The sequence below is a fragment of the Bombina bombina genome, chromosome 8, assembly GCF_027579735.1.
Source record: "Bombina bombina isolate aBomBom1 chromosome 8, aBomBom1.pri, whole genome shotgun sequence".
In the NCBI taxonomy this organism is placed as follows: Eukaryota; Metazoa; Chordata; class Amphibia; order Anura; family Bombinatoridae; genus Bombina; species Bombina bombina.
The window spans coordinates 26188145-26209835 of NC_069506.1; the positions used below are offsets into that span (position 1 = coordinate 26188145).

Here is a 21691-nt window from a genome sequence, read left to right on the forward strand (position 1 = left end):
ACTTGCTGATTTCATCTAAGACGTTATTATTATTTGGGGCAGAATTTGTAACAACTTCTTTGTAGCAGCTTGTGTTTGTATAATGTGGCGTCTCCTCAGCCGTTATTCACTCTTAAACAGCTTTGATAGATTTTTAGCCAATCAGCTTGTTTGTCATCAGAAAGTTCAGTTTTTAAATGTAACAGCAGTGCTTAAATATTTCACAAGAGAACGATAAATTTCCTTTATACTCTTTTCATGTAATAGTTTTCATGTAAGTCTTTTCATGTAATAGTCTCTTATTGGTGCAACTTTCTAACCACTCGCAACATAAAGGGGCTCTTACCTCGTATGCTTTGATGTATTTCGGAGGCGGCTTCTTAGTTCAAGCCTTACCTAAGCCTTCCACTTTAGTTACCGGGTATCTTGGAAAGTGCCCACATGATTCCGTTGTTTGGATGTTTAAGCTGCAGCTTTATGTAGAACTCTGGTCCGGGCTGTAAGTGACGCTCACCCGCCTCGTAGTGCCAGGAATCTTTAAATTTCTCCCGTCACAGCTGAACTCGTATCAGCTGTTTTTTCTCACTGTAAAAAAGTCACAACCTCCTTCAATCTACATAAAGCTGCAGCTTAAACATCCAAACAACGGAATCATACGGGCACTTTCCAAGATACCCGGTAACTAAAGTGGAAGGCTTAGGTAAGGCTTGAACTAAGAAGCCGCCTCTGAAATACATCAAAGCATAAGAGGTAAGAGCCCCTTTATGTTACGAGTGGTTAGAAAGTTGCACCAATAAGAGACTATTACATGAAAAGACTTTGAAAGAGTATAAAGGAAATTTATCGTTCTCTTGTGAAATATTTAAAGGGACAGTCAAGTCCAAAAAAAACTTTCATGTTTCAAATAGGGCATGTAATTTTAAACAACTTCCCAATTTACTTTTTTCACCAATTTTGCTTTGTTCTCTTGGTAAACTTAGTTGAAAGCTAAACCTAGGAAGGCTCATATGATAATTTCTAAGCCCTTGAAGGCCGCCTCTAATCACATGCTTTTGTATTTGCTTTTCACAGCAGGGGAGAGCTAGTTCCTGTAAGCCATATAGATAACATTGTGAGCACGCCTGTGAATTGTGGCAGACACTGCACTAATTGGCTAAAATGAAAGTCAATAGATAATAAATAAAATGTCATGTGATCAGGGGGCTGTCAGAAGATGCTTAGATACAAGGTAATCACAGAGGTAAAAAGTTTATTAATATTACCGTGGTGGCTGTGCAAAACTGGGGAATGGGTAATAAAAGGATTATCTATCTTTTAAAACAACAACAATTCTGGTGTTGACTGTCCCTTTAAGCACTGCTGTTACATTTAAAAACGTAACTTTCTGATGACAAACAAGCTGATTGGCTAAAAATCTATCACAGCTGTTTAAGAGTGAATAACGGCTGAGGAGACGCCACATTATACAAACACAAGCTGCTACAAAGAAGTTGTTACAAATTCTGCCCCATATAATAATAACGTCTTAGATGAAATCAGCAAGTATCTACTTTGCACAGATTGATTGCACTTTTTGAAGATTTTCAACGTGTCTATATAGATACAGCCACTTAAGTTTTTATATATATTTTTTTTTTATTTACTGCTGGGAATATCCCACTATTAGTGTATTTATTTATAGTTGTGGCCACAACTGCATTTTAGAAGTGTATTGTATTATATGTATCATTAAATATTTCTTTATGTATTCAACTGATTGACTATATGGTTGCATATGAATTCTTTATATTAGTTTTTTTAAGCCTTATATAAGTTTCTATAAAAGTCTATATATATGCCATAATTTATACTTTTGATTTAGACTATAAAACATTTTGACCTTCAGCCCTGATATCTTTAGGGGCGCAACTCTCTATACTTGTATTTAATTTTAGAAAACTTGAACGTTTTTGAGGGGATAACGTTTTGTTTGAGTGTGCATAGAAGGTACCCTTAATTAGTGAGATCTAGAGGAACCAATTGTAAGATTTTACAAGTTTGATGTTTGTTTCTGCTGAAGCAGCCTTCTGGAGAAAGGTTTTTCAGGCTGTTGGGCATAGGGGCCACCTCTCTTTTTTACCTTCCCATTAACATTCAGTGTCCTCTGGAGCTTGGGTATAATTTCCCACAAGTATTGAATGCAGCTGTGGACTCTCCCTGTATTAAGAAGAAAAACATAAATTATGCTTACCAGATAATTTATTTTCCTTCTGTACAGGGAGAGTCCACAGCTCCCGCCCGTGTTCTCTGATGGGCGGCCCTAAATTTTAATTTATTCTTCTGGCACCTTTTTCACCCTGATATTTATCCTACTGGTCCTTGTTCCCTCGGCAGAATGACTGGGGGATGAGGGAAGTAGGGGAGGTATTTAAACCTTTGGCTGGGGAGTCTTTGCTTCCTCCTGGTGGCCAGGTTCAGTATTTCCCACAAGTAAGGAATGCAGCTGTGGACTCTCCCTGTACAGAAGGAAAGGAAATGATTTGGTAAGAATAATTTATGTTTTTTTATAGGTTGTGGTTTCAAAGCACAAAGGCAGCTATTTCATATACACAAATAAACCTGAAAATTAAATTACTCATACATTCTATACTCTGCAGCTGGTATAACAAGTAATTGAAAATACATTAGGGGAAAAACAAATTTACACTATACTGTCCCTTTAAGTGCAACCTAGTGTACTGCCAATGTTTGTCTATGGAAATTTCATGGCTATGTGCTGGATATTATGCACCTGTTAGCAACAGGTGTGGCTGAAACATGCAAACTAAATGCTTTTGGCCATATAGTGTATGTATATAAATACTTATATGTACAAATCCCAATACTCTCGTATTAGTGCTAATGTCTATATAAAACAGCATGCAGACAGCACTCTTTTGGTCCTTGCACAGACAATTTGTATTCCATAACGCTATGCTTTGGGGTATCTAATATATATAAAAAAGAAAGGTCCCGATTCCCAAAGACACTGGAATACCAAAGCCATGTTCTTATGTCAAATAAATTATCTACATTTGATCATCTTCACATCCCAAACTAACTGCTCAGTCTGTCCCCTTATACCACTGATTTTTCAAACCTGCCCTCAGGCCTCCCCAACAGGCCAGGTTTTTCAGGATGACCTTGGGTGAGAGCAGGTAAAATAGTCATGTTTGCTAATTAGCTGATTATTTCTATGGGGACTGTGTTAAAACTGCAAATATATATGTATATGTATATATGCATATGTATTTATGTGTTAATATGTGTATATAGTCAGATATTGGGTATTTGTGTTAATATGTGTATATAGTTAGATATTGGGTATTTATGTATTAATATGTGTATATAGTTAGATATTGGGTATTTATGTGTTAATATGTGTATATAGTCAGATATTGGGTATTATGTGTTGATATGTGTATATAGTCAGATATTGGGTATTTATGTGTTAATATGTGTATTTAGTCAGATATTGGGTATTTATGTGTTAATATGTGTATATAGTCAGATATTGGGTATTATGTGTTAATATGTGTATTTAGTCAGATATTGGGTATTTATGTGTTAATATGTGTATATAGTCAGATATTGGGTATTTATGTGTTAATATGTGTATTTAGTCAGATATTGGGTATTTATGTGTTAATATGTGTATATAGTCAGATATTGGGTATTATGTGTTGATATGTGTATATAGTCAGATATTGGGTATTTATGTGTTAATATGTGTATATAGTCATATATTGGGTATTTATGTGTTAATATGTGTATATAGTCAGATATTGGGTGTTTATGTATTAATATGTGTATATAGTCAGATATTGGGTATTTATGTGTTAATATGTGTATATAGTCAGATATTGGGTGTTTATGTATTAATATGTGTATATAGTCAGATATTGGGTATTTATGTGTTAATATGTGTATATAGTCAGATATTGGGTGTTTATGTATTAATATGTGTATATAGTCAGATATTGGGTATTTATGTATTAATATGTGTATATAGTCAGATATTGGGTATTTATGTGTTAATATGTGTATATAGCCAGATATTGGGTATTTATGTGTTAATATGTGTATATAGTTAGATATTGGGTATTTGTGTATTAATATGTGTATTTAGTCAGATATTGGGTATTTATGTATTAATATGTGTATTTAGTCAGATATTGGGTATTTATGTATTAATATGTGTATATAGTTAGATATTGGGTATTTATGTGTTAATATGTGTATATAGTCAGATATTGAGTATTTATGTGTTAATATGTGTATATAGTCAGATATTGGGTATTTATGTGTTAATATGTGTATATAGTCAGATATTGGGTATTTATGTATTAATATGTGTATATAGTCAGATATTGGGTATTTATGTGTTAATATGTGTATATAGCCAGATATTGGGTATTTATGTGTTAATATGTGTATATAGTTAGATATTGGGTATTTGTGTATTAATATGTGTATTTAGTCAGATATTGGGTATTTATGTATTAATATGTGTATTTAGTCAGATATTGGGTATTTATGTATTAATATGTGTATATAGTTAGATATTGGGTATTTATGTGTTAATATGTGTATATAGTCAGATATTGGGTATTTATGTGTTAATATGTGTATATAGTCAGATATTGAGTATTTATGTATTAATATGTGTATATAGTTAGATATTGGGTATTTATGTGTTAATATGTGTATGTAGTCAGATATTGGGTATTTATGTATTAATATGTGTATATTGTCATATATTGGGTATTTATGTGTTAATATGTGTATATAGTCATATATTGGGTATTTATGTATTAATATGTGTATATAGTCAGATATTGGGTATTTATGTATTAATATGTGTATATAGTCATATATTGGGTATTTATGTGTTAATATGTGTATATAGTCAGATATTGGGTATTTATGTGTTAATATGTGTATATAGTCAGATATTGGGTATTTATGTATTAATATGTGTATATAGTCAGATATTGGGTATTTATGTATTAATATGTGTATATAGTCAGATATTATGTGTTAATATGTGTATATAGTCAGATATTGGGTTTTTATGTGTTAATATGTGTATATAGTCATATATTGGGTATTTATGTGTTAATATGTGTATATAGTCAGATATTGGGTATTTATGTATTAATATGTGTATATAGTCAGATATTGGGTATTTATGTATTAATATGTGTATATAGTCAGATATTATGTGTTAATATGTGTATATAGTCAGATATTATGTGTTAATATGTGTATATAGTCAGATATTGGGTATTTATGTGTTAATATGTGTATATAGTCATATATTGGGTATTTATGTGTTAATATGTGTATATAGTCAGATATTGGGTATTTATGTGTTAATATGTGTATATAGTCAGATATTGAGTATTTATGTGTTAATATGTGTATATAGTCAGATATTGGGTATTTATGTGTTAATATGTGTATATAGTCATATATTGGGTATTTATGTGTTAATATGTGTATATAGTCATATATTGGGTATTTATGTGTTAATATGTGTATATAGTCATATATTGGGTATTTATGTGTTAATATGTGTATATAGTCAGATATTGGGTATTTATGTGTTAATATGTGTATATAGTCATATATTGGGTATTTATGTGTTAATATGTGTATATAGTCAGATATTGGGTGTTTACCCGGGTAAAACTGACATTACCCAAGCTGCTGTGGGTAAAGCCCGATTTAAGATCATACATCCCCTCAGAGTGCGGAGTTACTGCATCAAACATATATAGCATGCACTGTAATTCCCCCATCTTGACTATCTTTTTTGCCTCCGTCTGGGGGGTTCAAGGGGGGCCTCAGTCCCCAAGGTTCACTTGGGGTGGATGCCAGAGGATCGGCGGAGCGCCTTCCTTGAACCCCCCAGACGGAGGTAAAAGAAATATTGTAGATGGGGAATTACATTATATCGGGCTTTACCCACAGCCGCTTGGCTAATGTCTGTTTTACCCAGGTAATCCTAGGATTACCTGGATTTCTTACTTTACCCGTAACATATATATATATTTTACATTTGCTGCCCATGGCTACGTGGCCTACCCCCTTCACAGCACTAGTTTCTGTGCCGTGTATGACAGCATCAGAGCGAGGCTCCCATTTGCGTGCGCTGGTATTACGAGTGGAGCACAAATTTCACGCTTGTCAAAGAGCAATTTTGTACTCTACTCGTAATCTGGCACTATATGTATGTGTATCTTGTTCACATTTAGAACCTGCATAGCAGGATAAACAGCTCTCATGCTCAGTACTGATGAGACCAGGGCCTCTAGTTATCAAGCCGTCAACCTCAATTACGCTGGAATTCCGCAGCGTATTTGTGGCGAGGCTGATTCGCCTAAGTTATCAAGCACTACAGCCCGGCAAAAGTAGAATATAGTGACGTAAGCAACGATCCGCCAGACTCAGTCCGACACAGATCGATTCTTACGTCACTCCAGATGTTCCGAACGTAAGTTCGGCACAATCTGACTACTTTTGGGAGTTATCAAAAAACTAGCAGGTACGCTCGGCACTTTTCCGGCCCAGCGTACCTGGTTTTCAATCCCCCGCCCTGGAGGTGGTGGATCCCATAGGAATCAATGGGAGTCTGACCATAGCGAAATTTCATGTTCGCTGCTGCCCGACATCCCATTGATTCCTATGGGAGATGTCTGCACCTAACACCCTAACATGTAGCCCGAGTCTAAACACCCCTAATCTGCCCCCCTACACCGCCGCCACCTATATTAAACATGTAAACCCCTAAACCGCCGGTCCCGGAGCCCACCGCCACTGTAATAAACTTATAAACCCCTAAACTGCCGCTCCCGGAGCCTACCGCCACTCTAATAAACTTATTAACCCTTAAACTGCCGGACCCCGCCGCCACCTACATAATACCTATTAACCCCTATCCTGCCCCCCCTACACCGCCGCAACCTATAAATAAATTTATTAACCCCTATCCTGCCCCCCCTACACCGCCGCCACTATAATAAACTTATTAACCCCTAAACCTAAGTCTAACCCTAACCATAACACCCCCCCTAACTTAAATATTAATTAAATAAATATTATTCTTATTAACTAAATTAATCCTATTTAAAACTAAATACTTACCTTTAAAATAAACCCTAATATAGCTACAATGTAATTAATAATTACATTTTAGCTATTTTAGGATTTATATTTATTTTACAGGTAACTTTGTATTTATTTTAACTAGGTAGAATAGTTATTAAATAGTTATTAACTATTTAATAACTACCTAGCTAAAAGAAATACAAATTTACCTGTAAAATAAATCCTAACCTAAGTTACAATTAAACCTAACACTACACTATCATTAAATGAATTAAATTAATTAACAACAAATACCTACAATTAAATACAATTAAATAAACTAACTAAAGTACAAAAAAAAAACTAAATTACAAGAAATAAAAAAAACTAAGTTACAAAAAATAAAAAAATATTACAAGATTTTTAAGCTAATTACACCTAATCTAAGCCCCCTAATAAAATAACAAAGCCCCCCAAAATAAAACAAATGCCCTACCCTATTCTAAATTACAAAAGTTAACAGCTCTATTACCGTCCCTTAAAAGGGCCAAAGTAATCAGTTCTTTTGCATGTAAAAGTAAAATACAGCGCCCCCCAACATTAAAACCCACCACCCACATACCCCTACTCTAACCCACCCAAACCCCCCTTAAAAAAAACCTAACACTACCCCCCTGAAGATCTCCCTACCTTGAGTCGTCTACAGCCAGCCGACCACCGATGGAACAGAAGAGGACATCCGCAGCGGCCGAAGTCATCATCCAAGGGGCGCTGAAGAGGTCTTCCATCCGATAGAAGTCTTCATCCATGCGGCGTCTTCAATCTTCATCCATCCGGAGCGGAGCTTTCTTCAAACGAGCCAATGCGGAGCCATCCTCTTCCAAAGACGCCTATCCGACTAATGGATATTCCTTTAAGTGACGTCATCCAAGATGGCGTCCCTCAAATTCCGATTGGCTGATAGGATTCTATCAGCCAATCGGAATTAAGGTAGGAAAAATCTGATTGGCTGATGCAATCAGCCAATCAGATTCAAGTTCAATCCGATTGGCTGATCCAATCAGCCAATCAGATTGAGCTCGCATTCTATTGGCTGTTCTGATCAGCCAATCAGATTTTTCCTACCTTAATTCCGATTGGCTGATAGAATCCTATCAGCCAATCGGAATTCGAGGGACGCCATCTTGGATGACGTCACTTAAAGGAATATCCATTCGTCAGGTAAGCGTCGTTGGAAGAGGATGGCTCCGCGTCGGCTCGTTTGAAGAAGGCTCCGCTCCGCTCCGGATGGATGAAGATTGAAGACGCTGCATGGATGAAGACTTCTATCGGATGGAAGACCTCTTCAGCGCCCCTTGGATGATGACTTTGGCCGCTGCGGATGTCCTCTTCTGTTCCATCGGTGGTCGGCTGGCTGAAGACAACTCAAGGTAGGGAGATCTTCAGGGGGTTAGTTTTAGGTTTATTTAAGGGGGGTTTGGGTGGGTTAGAGTAGGGGTATGTGGGTGGTGGGTTTTAATGTTGGGGGGGTTGTATTTTTTTTACATGCAAAAGAGCTGATTACTTTGGGGCATGCCCCGCAAAAGGCCCTTTTAAGGGCTGGTAATAGAGCTGTTAACTTTTGTAATTTAGAATAGGGTAGGGCATTTTTTTATTTTGGGGGGCTTTGTTATTTTATTAGGGGGCTTAGATTAGGTGTAATTAGCTTAAAAATCTTGTAATATTTTTTTATTTTTTGTAACTTAGTTTTTTTTATTTTTTGTACTTTAGTTAGTTTATTTAATTGTATTTAATTGTAGGTATTTATAGTTAATTAATTTAATTTATTTAATGATAGTGTAGTGTTAGGTTTAATTGTAACTTAGGTTAGGATTTATTTTACAGGTAAATTTGTATTTCTTTTAGCTAGGTAGTTATTAAATAGTTAATAACTATTTAATAACTATATTACCTAGTTAAAATAAATACAAAGTTACCTGTAAAATAAATATAAATCCTATTATTATTATTATTAACTATTTAATAGCTATTGTACATAGTTAAAATAAATTTAAATTTGCCTATAAAATAAATATAAATCCTAAAATAGCTACAATATAATTATAAGTAATATTGTAGCTATATTAGGGTTTATTTTATAGGTAAGTATTTAGTTTTAAATAGGAATAACTAATTTAATAAGAGTAATATTTAATTAGATTTATTTAATTAATATTTAAGTTAGGGGGGTGTTAGGGTTAGTGTTAGACTTGTCCGGGATCCACAGGATAGGGGTTAATAACTTTATTATAGGTGGCGGCGGTATAGGGGGGGCAGGATAGGGGTTAATAGGTATTATGTAGGTGGCGGCGGGGTTCGGGAGCGGCGGTTTAGGGGTTAATACATTTATTATTGTTGCGGCGGGGTCTAGTAGCGGCGGTTTAGGGGTTAATAACTTTATTTAGTTGCGGGGGGCGCCGGTATAGGGGGTAGAACAGTATAGTTAGTGTGGGTGCTTAGTGACAGCTTATCAATAAAGCTGTAAAAAAGCCGAAGAGCAGTGAGATCGGATGAGTGATAACTATCACAGTCCGCTGCTCATCGCCCCGTACTTGGTGTGCGACTTTTTGACAGCTTTTTTGATAACTTTGGCGAACGTATTCAGGTCCGCGGCGGCGATGTGAGGCGAGCTTAGGCGGGCGTATTGGGGCCGGCGATGGCAGGTACGTACGGAGCTTGATAACTAGAGGCCTATGGCCCCTATTTATCAAGGTCTGGCGGACCTGATCCGCACTCGCACTCAGACCTCGCTGAATACGGCGAGCAATACGTTTGCCGTATTCAGCATTGCACCAGCAGCTCACAAGAGCTGCTGGTGCAACGCCGCCCCCTGCAGACTCGTGGCCAATGGGCCGCCAGCAGGGGGTGTCAATCAACCCCATCGTACTCGATCGGGTTGATTTCCGGCGATGTCTGTCCGCCTGCTCAGAGCAGGCGGACAGGTTATGGAGCAGCGGTCTTTGTGACCGCTGCTTCATAACTGCTGTTTCTGGCGAGCCTGCAGCCATACGGAGTTTGATACATATGCCCCTATATATATACTGTGTATATATATAATTTGTTCCATATTTTATACACACTGACCAATCTAGCTAGAACTACAAATGCTGTATGCCTATTAAAAACAAACACCATCTAGTCTAGTCTATAAGTATCTATACTGTCTTCAGATGAAATAATTGGATTTGCACTAAATCAGCTGTAATCTCACTAGTAATTTTGGCTAATGTCAGCTGTTAGTTTGTGCTCAGTTTGTTTTTCATTAATGTGATTGTTGTCATTGGATAGTTATCATTATTGTCTTTATTGTAACTGATAAGCTTGTTTATTCTCCTTATTGGGAGTCTGATTTTTGTTTGTGCATAACATGTCGCCCTCGTTTTGTTTCCCATATAAACGCTCTCCATATTTTTCCTCCCCCGGGCTCTCCTCCACTTTGGAAGGAATTTGCTGGCGTTCAGTCTCAGTTTCTCTACATCTGTGCAACCAGATTGTATCCTCACATCTGTATCTCTGGTGCGAATTGTGGCGTAAAGTGCGAGCTCTCACTGCGGAATGAGCACTTAGGGACTTTCAAAGGGCCAGTTGTGCACAACAAATAATCTTGCTGTTATTTTCCGGATCATTTTGACATAAATATATTTATAGTCTTAGCACTGATCTCCGATTAGCTGCAAACCACTGATAAATATGTATTGTTATATGGAAGATTACTTGAGAGTATATACAGGACATATAATGATATAAACTGTAAATAAAGAACATTAAAGGGACATGAACCCCTAAACTTTTATTTTGTGAGGCGGCACTATGGCAACAAATTGAATGGTGTTGCCACAGCAACAAAAAAAATGATGTGAGGAGATAAACTCCTGGTTTGTCAACAGCCCTGACTTGAAAACCCGTTTTGGTTCTGATCTAGGCTCTTTGCTCTGATTTTGCACGTGCAACCTGAAATCACTACTGGGAGCAAGCTGGTAATTGGTGGCTGCACACATATGCCTCTCGTCATTGGCTCACCAGATCTTTTCACGTAGGTCCCAGTAGTGCATTGCTGCTCTGGAACTGAATTTAACTATGTGTTTAACAAGCAAAAGTGCAATAATAATATGTGCTAACACATTAGAGCATTTTTCCTTTTGCACGCTTATGTCCCTTTAATTATAAAATGACTAGTTAACTGATGAGGTTTTACTTTAATTTTAGTAGGATGCAGGTAAGTAAAACCGCTTCCCTAGTGTATGAATACGCTTCTGCAAGTTCTCCTACTGTGAGATTTACAGGTTGTATAACCAAGCACATCATTTCTCTGGTAACTCTGTTTTGTGGAGCAGAGTTAAGTCATGTGACAGGGGTATATGAGTTCACCCCAGTTGTCTACCAGTTCTGCATGGGGTCATTGCTTGTTGTGTCCCATGGATTTGGCCTGTTTGAAACAGATGGCTAAAGTAACTGATTAAACCAGCCAGTTTAGGATTAGTCTGTACTAAAGGAGAGCCCCGAGTCTGAGCTGTTTATTCAGTTGTTGGCACAAAGCCAGGGGCTGTAGGTTCAAAGAGCCGCCCATATTACAGGGGTCAAAATCAGATCAAAGATACAGTACAAGAACTGCACAGTGAGAGGCAGTTGTTGTATTCTATTATGCAATTTGCTTCAGAATGTTTTGGTACATTGATAACACTTTATTTAAGCCGCTCTTGTCATGTCAGTAACCAGTAGGGGTTGTTCCAATGCAAGTGCCTTGTCAAATATCTACCCCATCTCACATCCCCTGTTAGTATTATCAGAAAGAGCAAACTATAACACTTAGATCTCTGTATCTTTATGACTGTGATGTGTAGATCATATCAATTGCTACAAAAATGCTTCTTAAAGGGTTATTAAACACTGCTCCTGACCTTTAGGAAAACAAATATGTTAAATCAAAGTAAAGATAAAAAGAAACCGATTGTGTAAAAACAGCAAAAACTTAGAAACTTAGAAATCCCCAGTGTAGCCACTGCCTGCAGCTAGATAAGGGAGCAGACATCTTGGCAACAGGTTGCATTCCTGCCTCTTCTGAGCATGAGCAAATCTAACTCCCTGTTTATCTAGTATTCACTTAATACTAAACCAGCCCATGTTACTCTAGAAGTTGTATACCATCTAGCTAGATAAGCCTTCCTGTAGATGCCACAGTCTCCTTGTAGGGCTGTGATAGGAAGTAATGGACACTGCACAAATTACATTTAAAAAAAGAAATAAAAGGTAAAATCATTTTAAAATGATGAATAATACATATTGCAATGATTTCTATAAAGTACAAGCCTCTGCTTAATGATTTTTTGAATACAACAATGTATACTTCTGCTTTCTGAAAGAAAAAAAAAAAATTCTGCAGGTCATTTTTAAATTAAATACAATTTTAGGCAGTTATACTAAAGCACCAGCTCAATTGTAATATTCTGATTATCTGGAGAATAAAGCAATTTTTAAAGTTGTATATATTATATTGCAGCAGGTAAAAAGAGGCAGTCATCAATCAATGAGCTGCTGCTTTGCAGTGCTACCCTGTATTTGCTGTGGCTGCACTGTGTTAAGGAAAATGTATACAATGCAACCAGAGTAAAGCACTGTTTAAAGAGAACAGCCTGTTGTGGAGCAGCACTACAAAGCGACAGTGGTAACTGTTCCCTCATGTGTCACATTCTTTCTGCAGATATGTTGCATTTTCTGCAATGACATCTCAGATCACTGCATGTTCTGCCTTGGGGCTCATATAGACCCTTTTCTCCTTTATAGGCAGTTATTAAACTGTTCCATGTACAAGTTATTTCTAAACCACGCTCTTCCTGTCCTGTCAATGTAATTTTATCAGTAAGACACAGGCTTGGGGAAAAACTAGAGAAGTCTACATTTACCAGTATGTACAAGTAGATGTGGGCCTGTCAGATATCATCAGCTTGCACCATCTAATTAGAGAAAAGCCTACAAAACTATTTCCTCTGCCCTTTAGATATGCATAGAGTGAATGGTACCCTCATCATTTGTCAGTTAAAAAAAAAAAGAATAAAACTAATAGCATTCAGCTATGAAATAACATTTAAGTCTCTTAATTGTGACTGTGAATGAGGGTTTCCACTGCTCTAAGCAATCACATAGATGGTTTAGGCAATTGGAAGAAAACCTTGGTTGCAGAATTTGCTTTCCAGCCTCTCTAGGGAACTTGAGACAACCAAAAAAGCAAATTATTAGTGGCCCTTTAGTGCATAACACAGCTTTACTGTAATCTGCTTTCTTAATTTCCTGTCTTTAATCATTTTGTTTCTTTCTCTCTTTTTCTCTCCCTGTGCTGCTTTTTTCTGTCATGTTCCTTTATGTTTTAACCAACTTGCCCCCTTCTCATACCCTGACTGTGCCACCTTCCCTGTGCACCTCTTAATCTGTCCGTCTGCCTCCTGTGCTTACCCTTATCCGTCTAACCCTTGATTGCGTGCATTTGCCATCATCACATTAGGTTTTGTTATCGCCCAGATAGTTCCTCAGCTTGCGAGTATCAGTGTCTCTGAACAGGACCAAGAACCACTAATAAGTAAGTTATTGTTTGTGGTGTGGGAAAGGATTTACATATAATCATGTTGTTATGTGTGAGAATGGCTTGACACAAGCACGCTAGTTGTGTGGTGCATTAACTCACTCACTATGCAGCCCCGAAGGTTATTGATACTCACCTTCCTCACAAATATATGTGTGTCACAGAGACACATGCATGCGCATATACATATGCACTCTTGTACATACACGTGCACACACACACACATAAATACGTTTACTTATACATATTAAAAGAAAAACATACCACCCCCCCCACACACACACGCACACATGTGCACAAACACAAACATATACATTTGTACTCTTGTACATACACGTGCACACACACATACATATGTTTACTTATACATATTAAAAGAAAAACATACCCCCCCACACACACACATGTGCACATACACAAACATATACATATGCACTCTTGTACATACACGTGCACACACACAGACACACACACACACACACACACACACACATAAATAGGTATACGTATACATATTCAAAGAAAAACATACCCACACACACATATGTGCACATACACAAACATATACATATGCAATCACACACACATAAACACACTTATACGTATACAAAGAAATACAGACACATAACATACACACATGGGAGCATATACACAAACATACATACACATGCACTCACACACACATAATACATATTAAAACATACACACACAAACACATATACACATAGACACATGTACACACATAACCAGTGATGCATGCATACACACACATACCCACACAAACACACATACCCACACAAACACACATACCCACACAAACACACATACCCACACAAACATACATACCCACACAAACACATATACACATAGACACATGTACACACATAACCAGTGATGCATGCATACCCACACATACCCACACAAACACACATACCCACACAAACACATATACACACATAGACACACGTACACACATAACCAGTGATGCATGCATACACACACATACCCACACAAACACACATACCCACACAAACACATATACACACATAGACACATGTACACACATAACCAGTGATGCATGCATACACACACATAGACATTTCCACATATATACACATAAAAACATACATACACACATGGGAGCATATACACAAACATACATACACATGCACTCACACACACATAATACATATTAAAACATACACACACATACCCACACAAACACATATACACATATAGACACATGTACACACATAACCAGTGATGCATGCATACACACACATACCCAGACAAACACACATACCCACACAAACACATATACACACATAGACACACGTACACACATAACCAGTGATGCATGCATACACACACATACCCACACAAACACACATACCCACACAAACACATATACACACATAGACACATGTACACACATAACCAGTGATGCATGCATACACACACATAGACATTTCCACATATATACACATAAAAACATACATACACACATGGGAGCATATACACAAACATACATACACATGCACTCACACACACATAATACATATTAAAACATACACACACATACCCACACAAACACATATACACACATAGACACATGTACACACATAACCAGTGATGCATGCATACACACACATACCCACACAAACACACATACCCACACAAACACATATACACACATAGACACACGTACACGCATACCCAGCGATGCATGCATACACACACATAGACATTTCCACATATATACACATAAAAACATACATACACACAAACATATAAATTCTGAAATGCACACACACACATACACTCACCGGCCACTATATTAGGTACACCTTGCTAGTACTGGGTTGGGCCCACTTTTGCCTTCAGAACTGCCTTCATTATTTGTGGCATAGATTCAACAAGGCGTTGGAAACATTCCTGAGAGATGTTGGTCCATATTGACATTATAGCTTCACGCAGTTGCTGCAGATTTGTCGGCTGCACATCATGATGCGAATCCCTGTTCCACCACATCCCAAAGATGCTCTATTGGATTGAGATCAGGTGACTGTGGAGGCCATTGGTGTACAGTGAACTCATTGTGATGTTCAAGAAACCAGTTTGAGATGATTTGAGCTTTGTGACATGGTGCATTATCCTGCTGGAAGTAGCCATCAGAAGATGAGTACACTGTAGTCATAAAGGGATGGACATGGTCAGCAACAATACTCAGGTAGGCCGTGGCATTTAAATGATGCTCAATTGGTACTAAGGGGCCCAGTGTGTGCCAAGAAAATATCCCCCACATTACTGTTGCCTTTCTATCATCTCGAACCAGTCTGCCCATTCTCCTCTCTGACATCAACAAGACATTTTTGTACACACAACTGCCGCTCACTGGATAATTTCTCTTTTTCGGACCATTCTCTGTAAACCCTAGAGATGGTTGTGCGTGAAAACCCATGCCACATTTAAAGTCACTTAAATCCCCTTTCTTCCCCATTCTGATGCTCGGTTTGAACTTCAGCAAGTTGTCTTCACCACGTCTAGATGCCTAAATGCATTGAGTTGCTTCCATGTGATTGGCTGATTAGCAATTTGTGTTACCAAGTAATTGAAAAGGTGTACCTAATAAAGTGGCCGGTGAGTGTATATATATATACTCTGACACACATACACACAGTGATGCACACAAAGCAGACAACACCTATAATTTATTTGATCTATTCCTGTGCTTAGAACCAGTGTACCACAATTTGCATTTAATTGCAAGGAACTGTGCACATTTATATGAGCCATTCTGTTGCGTTATTTTATATATATATATATATACAATAGCAGTGATTAAACGCAATGCAATTTTCATCCAGAACCTATCATTCCTTATAGATAACAAATAAATAATGCTACTAGTCATGACTAGGCCTATGTTCAGCATAACAGCTAAACCAAGAAATCCGTTGTATAGCCTGTCTTACAGCATTTACTTTTTAGTTTATGAGATTTAGAAGCCATGTTGCTTTTAAATCTGTGTTAACTGATTGATTGCCAGAGAGTACTACAATGCATTACATAGACAAAATGATTACGCGTTTTTACTAACTTTGGCAGCTAATGGCATAAGACATGGAATGCACGTGTGTGGCATATTAATTAATTATAACAATTTTTTGGTAGCCAAGGGGTTAATACATGCCGTTACTAATTGAGGTTGCACATCTATATGCTTTGCCTGTCAGTTAAGGGGTTGAGAAATTCTATTTACTTATAGTGGTTTCATGTATGCGGTGCTGCATTGCTTAATAGTCTTCTTTGGTAGATACGGGGTTAAGAGATACCTTTTTTCTAATTACAGTTGCACATGTATGGTGTAACACTGCTCTGCAGCCTCCTGTGGCAGCTGAGGGGTTAAGAGATGCTATTACTATTTGTGGTTGCAAATGTGCAATGCAGTCCTCACTGTTAGTGAAGCGGCTACATTACTAATTGCAGCTTCATATATATGTAGTACAGCCCTTTTGGCAGGCAAGGGTTAAGCAATGTCTTTACTAATTGTGGTTTCAGAGAAAGTCTACTGGCTGCATTTTAGCTTATTCCCCCCCCCCCCCCTTTTGCTCTGCCTAACGTGCTGCACGTTCACAGCATTTCCCTGAATTATTTTTACTTAATATAAACCCAGAAGATGGAACCCTTGACTGTGTGCTCGAGCTAATAATACACAGACGTGCGCCTCTGCATGATCTGGGGCTACTGCTTATGCTTCACACAGTGGCCCTTTTTTAGTGCACTCGTCTGCAGTGCACGAAGTGGTTTGTGAGTGTCTGTGGTACCCACATGAATCACACACTGTTTCTGTGTGCTTGAGAGCCCCAGCCGCTGCTGAGTGTTTAGCTTTTCTGTACTTCTCTATTGAGCAAGTATTTATCAACCTGCATGAACACAGATTCCCTGGAGAGGATTTTTATATCGTTTTTTTTTTTTAATGGGAACATTTTCTCCAATTAATGTTAAAAAAATCATAATCATTTTAACTTTTTGTTGGGAGACTTAAAAATAAAAATTCAGATTATTTTTAAAACTAATGCATCTTGTGTAATCGTATTATATACGAGACTGGATTATTTATTGATTTTTTTGTTATTAGACTCACTGGATCCGCTGCCTAATTAATCAAGTTACATCAATAACAATTAAAGGGACAGTAAAGTCAAAATTAAACTTTCTTGATTCAGATAGAGAATGCAATTTTAAACAACTTTCCAATGTACTTCTATTATCAATTCTTAGTTCTCCTGGTATCCTTTGTTAAAGAGTTATCTTACGTGAGCTCAGAAGCGTGCACGTGTCCTTAGCCATCAGGCAAGTGTTTGCAAAAAATCATGCTTAAAACAATGTTATACATAGTTACAAACTCTGCTGTCATAGAGTGTCTGTAGCAATATATGGCAGCAGTGTTTGTAACTATGTATAATATTGCTATAAACATTGTTGCAAACAGAGATGCTAGATGGCTAAAGACACGAGCATGCTCCTGAACTCACCTATGGTTACTCTTTAACAAGGGATATAAAGAGAACTAAGCAAAACTGATAAAAGAAGTAAATTAGAAAGTAGTTAAAAATGCCATGCTCTATCCAATCCATATATGTTAAATTTTGACTTTACTGTCCCTTTAAGCACTACATCTTAAACATATATATATATATATATATATAAATAAAGGGTTATTGTTTTAGCAATATGTCCTGCAAGATGCACTTCAGCCTCTTTTGGTTAAATCAGAACATTTTCAGAGTTAAAGGTAAATAAAACAGTGCTCCTTTAGTGAAAAAAATAAGTTAAATCAAATTACACCTAAAAAGAAACAGATTGTGTTTAAAAAATGGTGGACAACTTACTTTTTTTCTTTGTAAATTCTCAGTGTAGCCACTGCTTAGAGCTATATGAGAGAGCACCAATTACATAACATTACATAACATAACACAAGTTCTACTGTCACATGATTGTGCAGCAAAAATCCTCTACTGAGCATGGGCGATAAATTGACTGCAGCTAGAGCAGACGTCTCCTTGTCTCCTTCCCCCTTCAAAAGAAAAACTGCTCTTTTGCCTTCCTGTAGAGACCATGCCACAATGAAACAGACAGTTTTATATCCCTTTAAATGACAGGAAAACAATGGATATAATAATATAATTTGTTACTTATTATTATACTTTGTACATTTTATTGTGAATTAAACACTGAGTTAAGGCTTTTTAAGCAGAGATCTGTTTGTGGGTAGAAGTGAGTGCCACGCTAATGGTGGCAACTTTAGGTATAAGTAAGATGAAAAGAAAGGGGGGTACTTAAGTAGCCGGTGCCTAAGGATGTCACAGAAATAAATCTGCTCCTTATTGGAGAGTTAAAGTAACGGTGCAGCTGCTTGCGTTGGAAATAGTTTATGAGAGGCTCCGGTTACACAGACAGATCAGATACCTCGCACCTTGAATGCCAGAGAAAATTAGTTTTGGGTAAGTTCCGAAATACAGAGCCTGTTTTCATTTTTTACATTTTGTCTCATGTGTCACGGGGCCCAGCATTGATACAATCTGCCCCCCCTTCTACTATTCTCTATTGAAGCAGGGATAAAAGGCTGTATCTTACTTTTAAAGGGTTAATTCATTTGCTAGCATCACAAAGCTGCAGAGAATTGTGTAACTTTGTATTGTAGCAGTCTTTGGCAACCACGGGGTTAAAGGACACAGCAGAAGATGAGGTGGATTAGAGAGGCAATGCTAAGAAAGGAATCTGTTTGAAGCACAAGTTGTATATCCCTTTAATACTAGCTACTATTTCATTTGTGCTAAAACTCATTTTAGAGCTCTACATTATCTTCCCAGCCTTGTAACTTCATCTTAATCTACAAATTGTTATAGGGGCCCAGTTCAGAGCTCAGCAAAACACAACACTGTATTGTTTCTGTTCATGGACAAAAAGACGAGCAATATTTTTGGATTTAAAGGGACAGCCTACTCCAGATTATTATTGTTTAATAAAATAGATAATCCCTTTATTACCCATTCCCCAGTTTTTTTTATAACCAGCACTGTTATATTAATATACTGTTTTACCTCTGTGCTTACATTGTATCTAAACATCTGCAGACTGCCCCCTTGTTTCAGTTCTTTTGACGGACTTGCCTTTTAGCCAATCAGTGCTGACTCCTAGGTAACTCCATGGGAGTGAGCACAATGTTATCTATATGGTACACATGAACTAGCGCTGTCTAGCTGGGAAAAACGGTCAAAATGCACTAGTTAAGAGGCGCCCTTTAAGGGCTTAGAAATTAGCATATGAGCCTACCCAGGTTTAGCTTTTAACAAAGAATACAAAGAGAAAAAAGCAAATATGGTGATAAAAATAAATTGGAAAGTTGTTTAAAATTACATGCCCTATCTGATTCATGAGAGTTTAAATTTGACTAGACTGTCCCTTTAAGTGCCATAGTCTTATACATTTTCAACAGGCAGCTTGATTGTATCTTTTGATATCGATTGTTGCAAACACTGGTGTTTTGTTACATATTTATGTGAAATGTTTGCAAAATAACAAAAATGATGTTGGCCACGATGTATCTGCAGAGCTCCACTGACGTTCCTGGCAGGGGAAAGTCTATAGGGAGAACAAAGCTTTTAAAACCCCAAATATCACACCCTTTGTTGTTGCTTCGGACAGGAACAGTGTAGTATTGTTCACAGTCTGAACCTCCATACCAATCTGTATATATTAATGTTGCATGACCTAGATGATAATATAATTAAGGGGACAGTAAATTTAAAATGAAACATAAATGGATTAGATAACATTTTAAACAAGCAGCGTGTCTTTTTAGCCACCTGTCAGCAGTCTTTGCAACACTGCTAAAGATACTTACTCTTTAACAAAGGATACCAAAAAAAAAATCACAATAGAAGTGAATAGGAAAATATGAGTGTTGTAACTTCACTGTCTCTTTAAATAAGGTTTGTCTTTTCCAGTTTGATGTGTGTGTGCGCACTCTGCTGTGCCTCTGCATGTGTGCTGTGTGAAGCGCTGGATATTCACATGCGCCAGGACGCGGGGGAGGCCCAGATGCATGCAGCTGTGAGGGTACATCCTGGCACAGTGCGAAGGGGGATTCAAGATTGTTCCAAGGATCCCCCGAGACGGTATCTGTTTTCTGACAGCTGTGTTCACAGCACTCATGCTAGTTAGAGGTTTATAAATCATTCAAATCTATGGAAAAAAAATCCAGTGCATTCCTGTTGTATATCAGCCCTTAAAATAATTCATTTTTAAAATCTTAAGAAAAAGGAAAATCCATATTATGTAGTAAGTCAAGGCCAAGCAATAATTATATGTCATGATGTAGAGCAAGGCTGTCCAACCTAAGGAGCAGAGGCTACATACCTGAATACTTGTGTTTCATTGGTCATTACCGAATTGTGTAATATGTCTGTGGGATCCATGAAGGTATTTAAAGGGATAGGAAGGTCAAAAATGAAATGTACACAAGTGCATTTCTAAGTGCATTTTTGCTATAGGCTTCCACTATCAAAAAGGCTTCTAGTAAAAGTTATTACTGTTTTTCCCAGTGGCATACGCACATATCCTGTGAGGGTCCAAGCACCAGTATTTAATCCCCATGCCTGCTCAGAGAGTCAGCAGTGACTTGTATTGCACACATTACATCTTCACAGAAGCAATACACACCACAGCCAGCTCTCCGAGTCTGAGTACTGGTGCTTGGGCCCTCACAGCATATGTGCGTATGCCGCAGATACCCCAAGCTGCTAGGTATGAGGTTAGTAAGAATCATATGGCTGTGATTACTTACTATTGCACTACTCTCCTTTGGCAATACATAGTTCCTACTCGTGTTTCGTTCACATAATTGATCTGCAGAAGAGTTAACTGCATATTTAGCAATTCCAGTTCTGTCTGTTGGAGAAAGCCAAAGCTTCATCTGCATGT

General features: G+C 37.4%; 1 protein-coding gene across 12 annotated transcripts in view; it reads left to right on the top strand.

Annotated features, from left to right (window-relative positions):
- Positions 1-21691, top strand: part of HSPG2 (heparan sulfate proteoglycan 2) — a 290248-nt gene that overhangs the window by 115296 nt on the left and 153261 nt on the right. For 11 of the 12 annotated variants that reach the window (XM_053690214.1, XM_053690218.1, XM_053690216.1 and 8 more), the window contains exon 4: positions 13625-13699. The exons of the other annotated variant lie outside the window; for it this stretch is intronic. In XM_053690214.1, coding sequence (XP_053546189.1) covers positions 13625-13699 — 75 coding nt within the window. The remainder of the gene's footprint in view (positions 1-13624; positions 13700-21691) is intronic. 12 annotated transcript variants of the gene reach the window in all.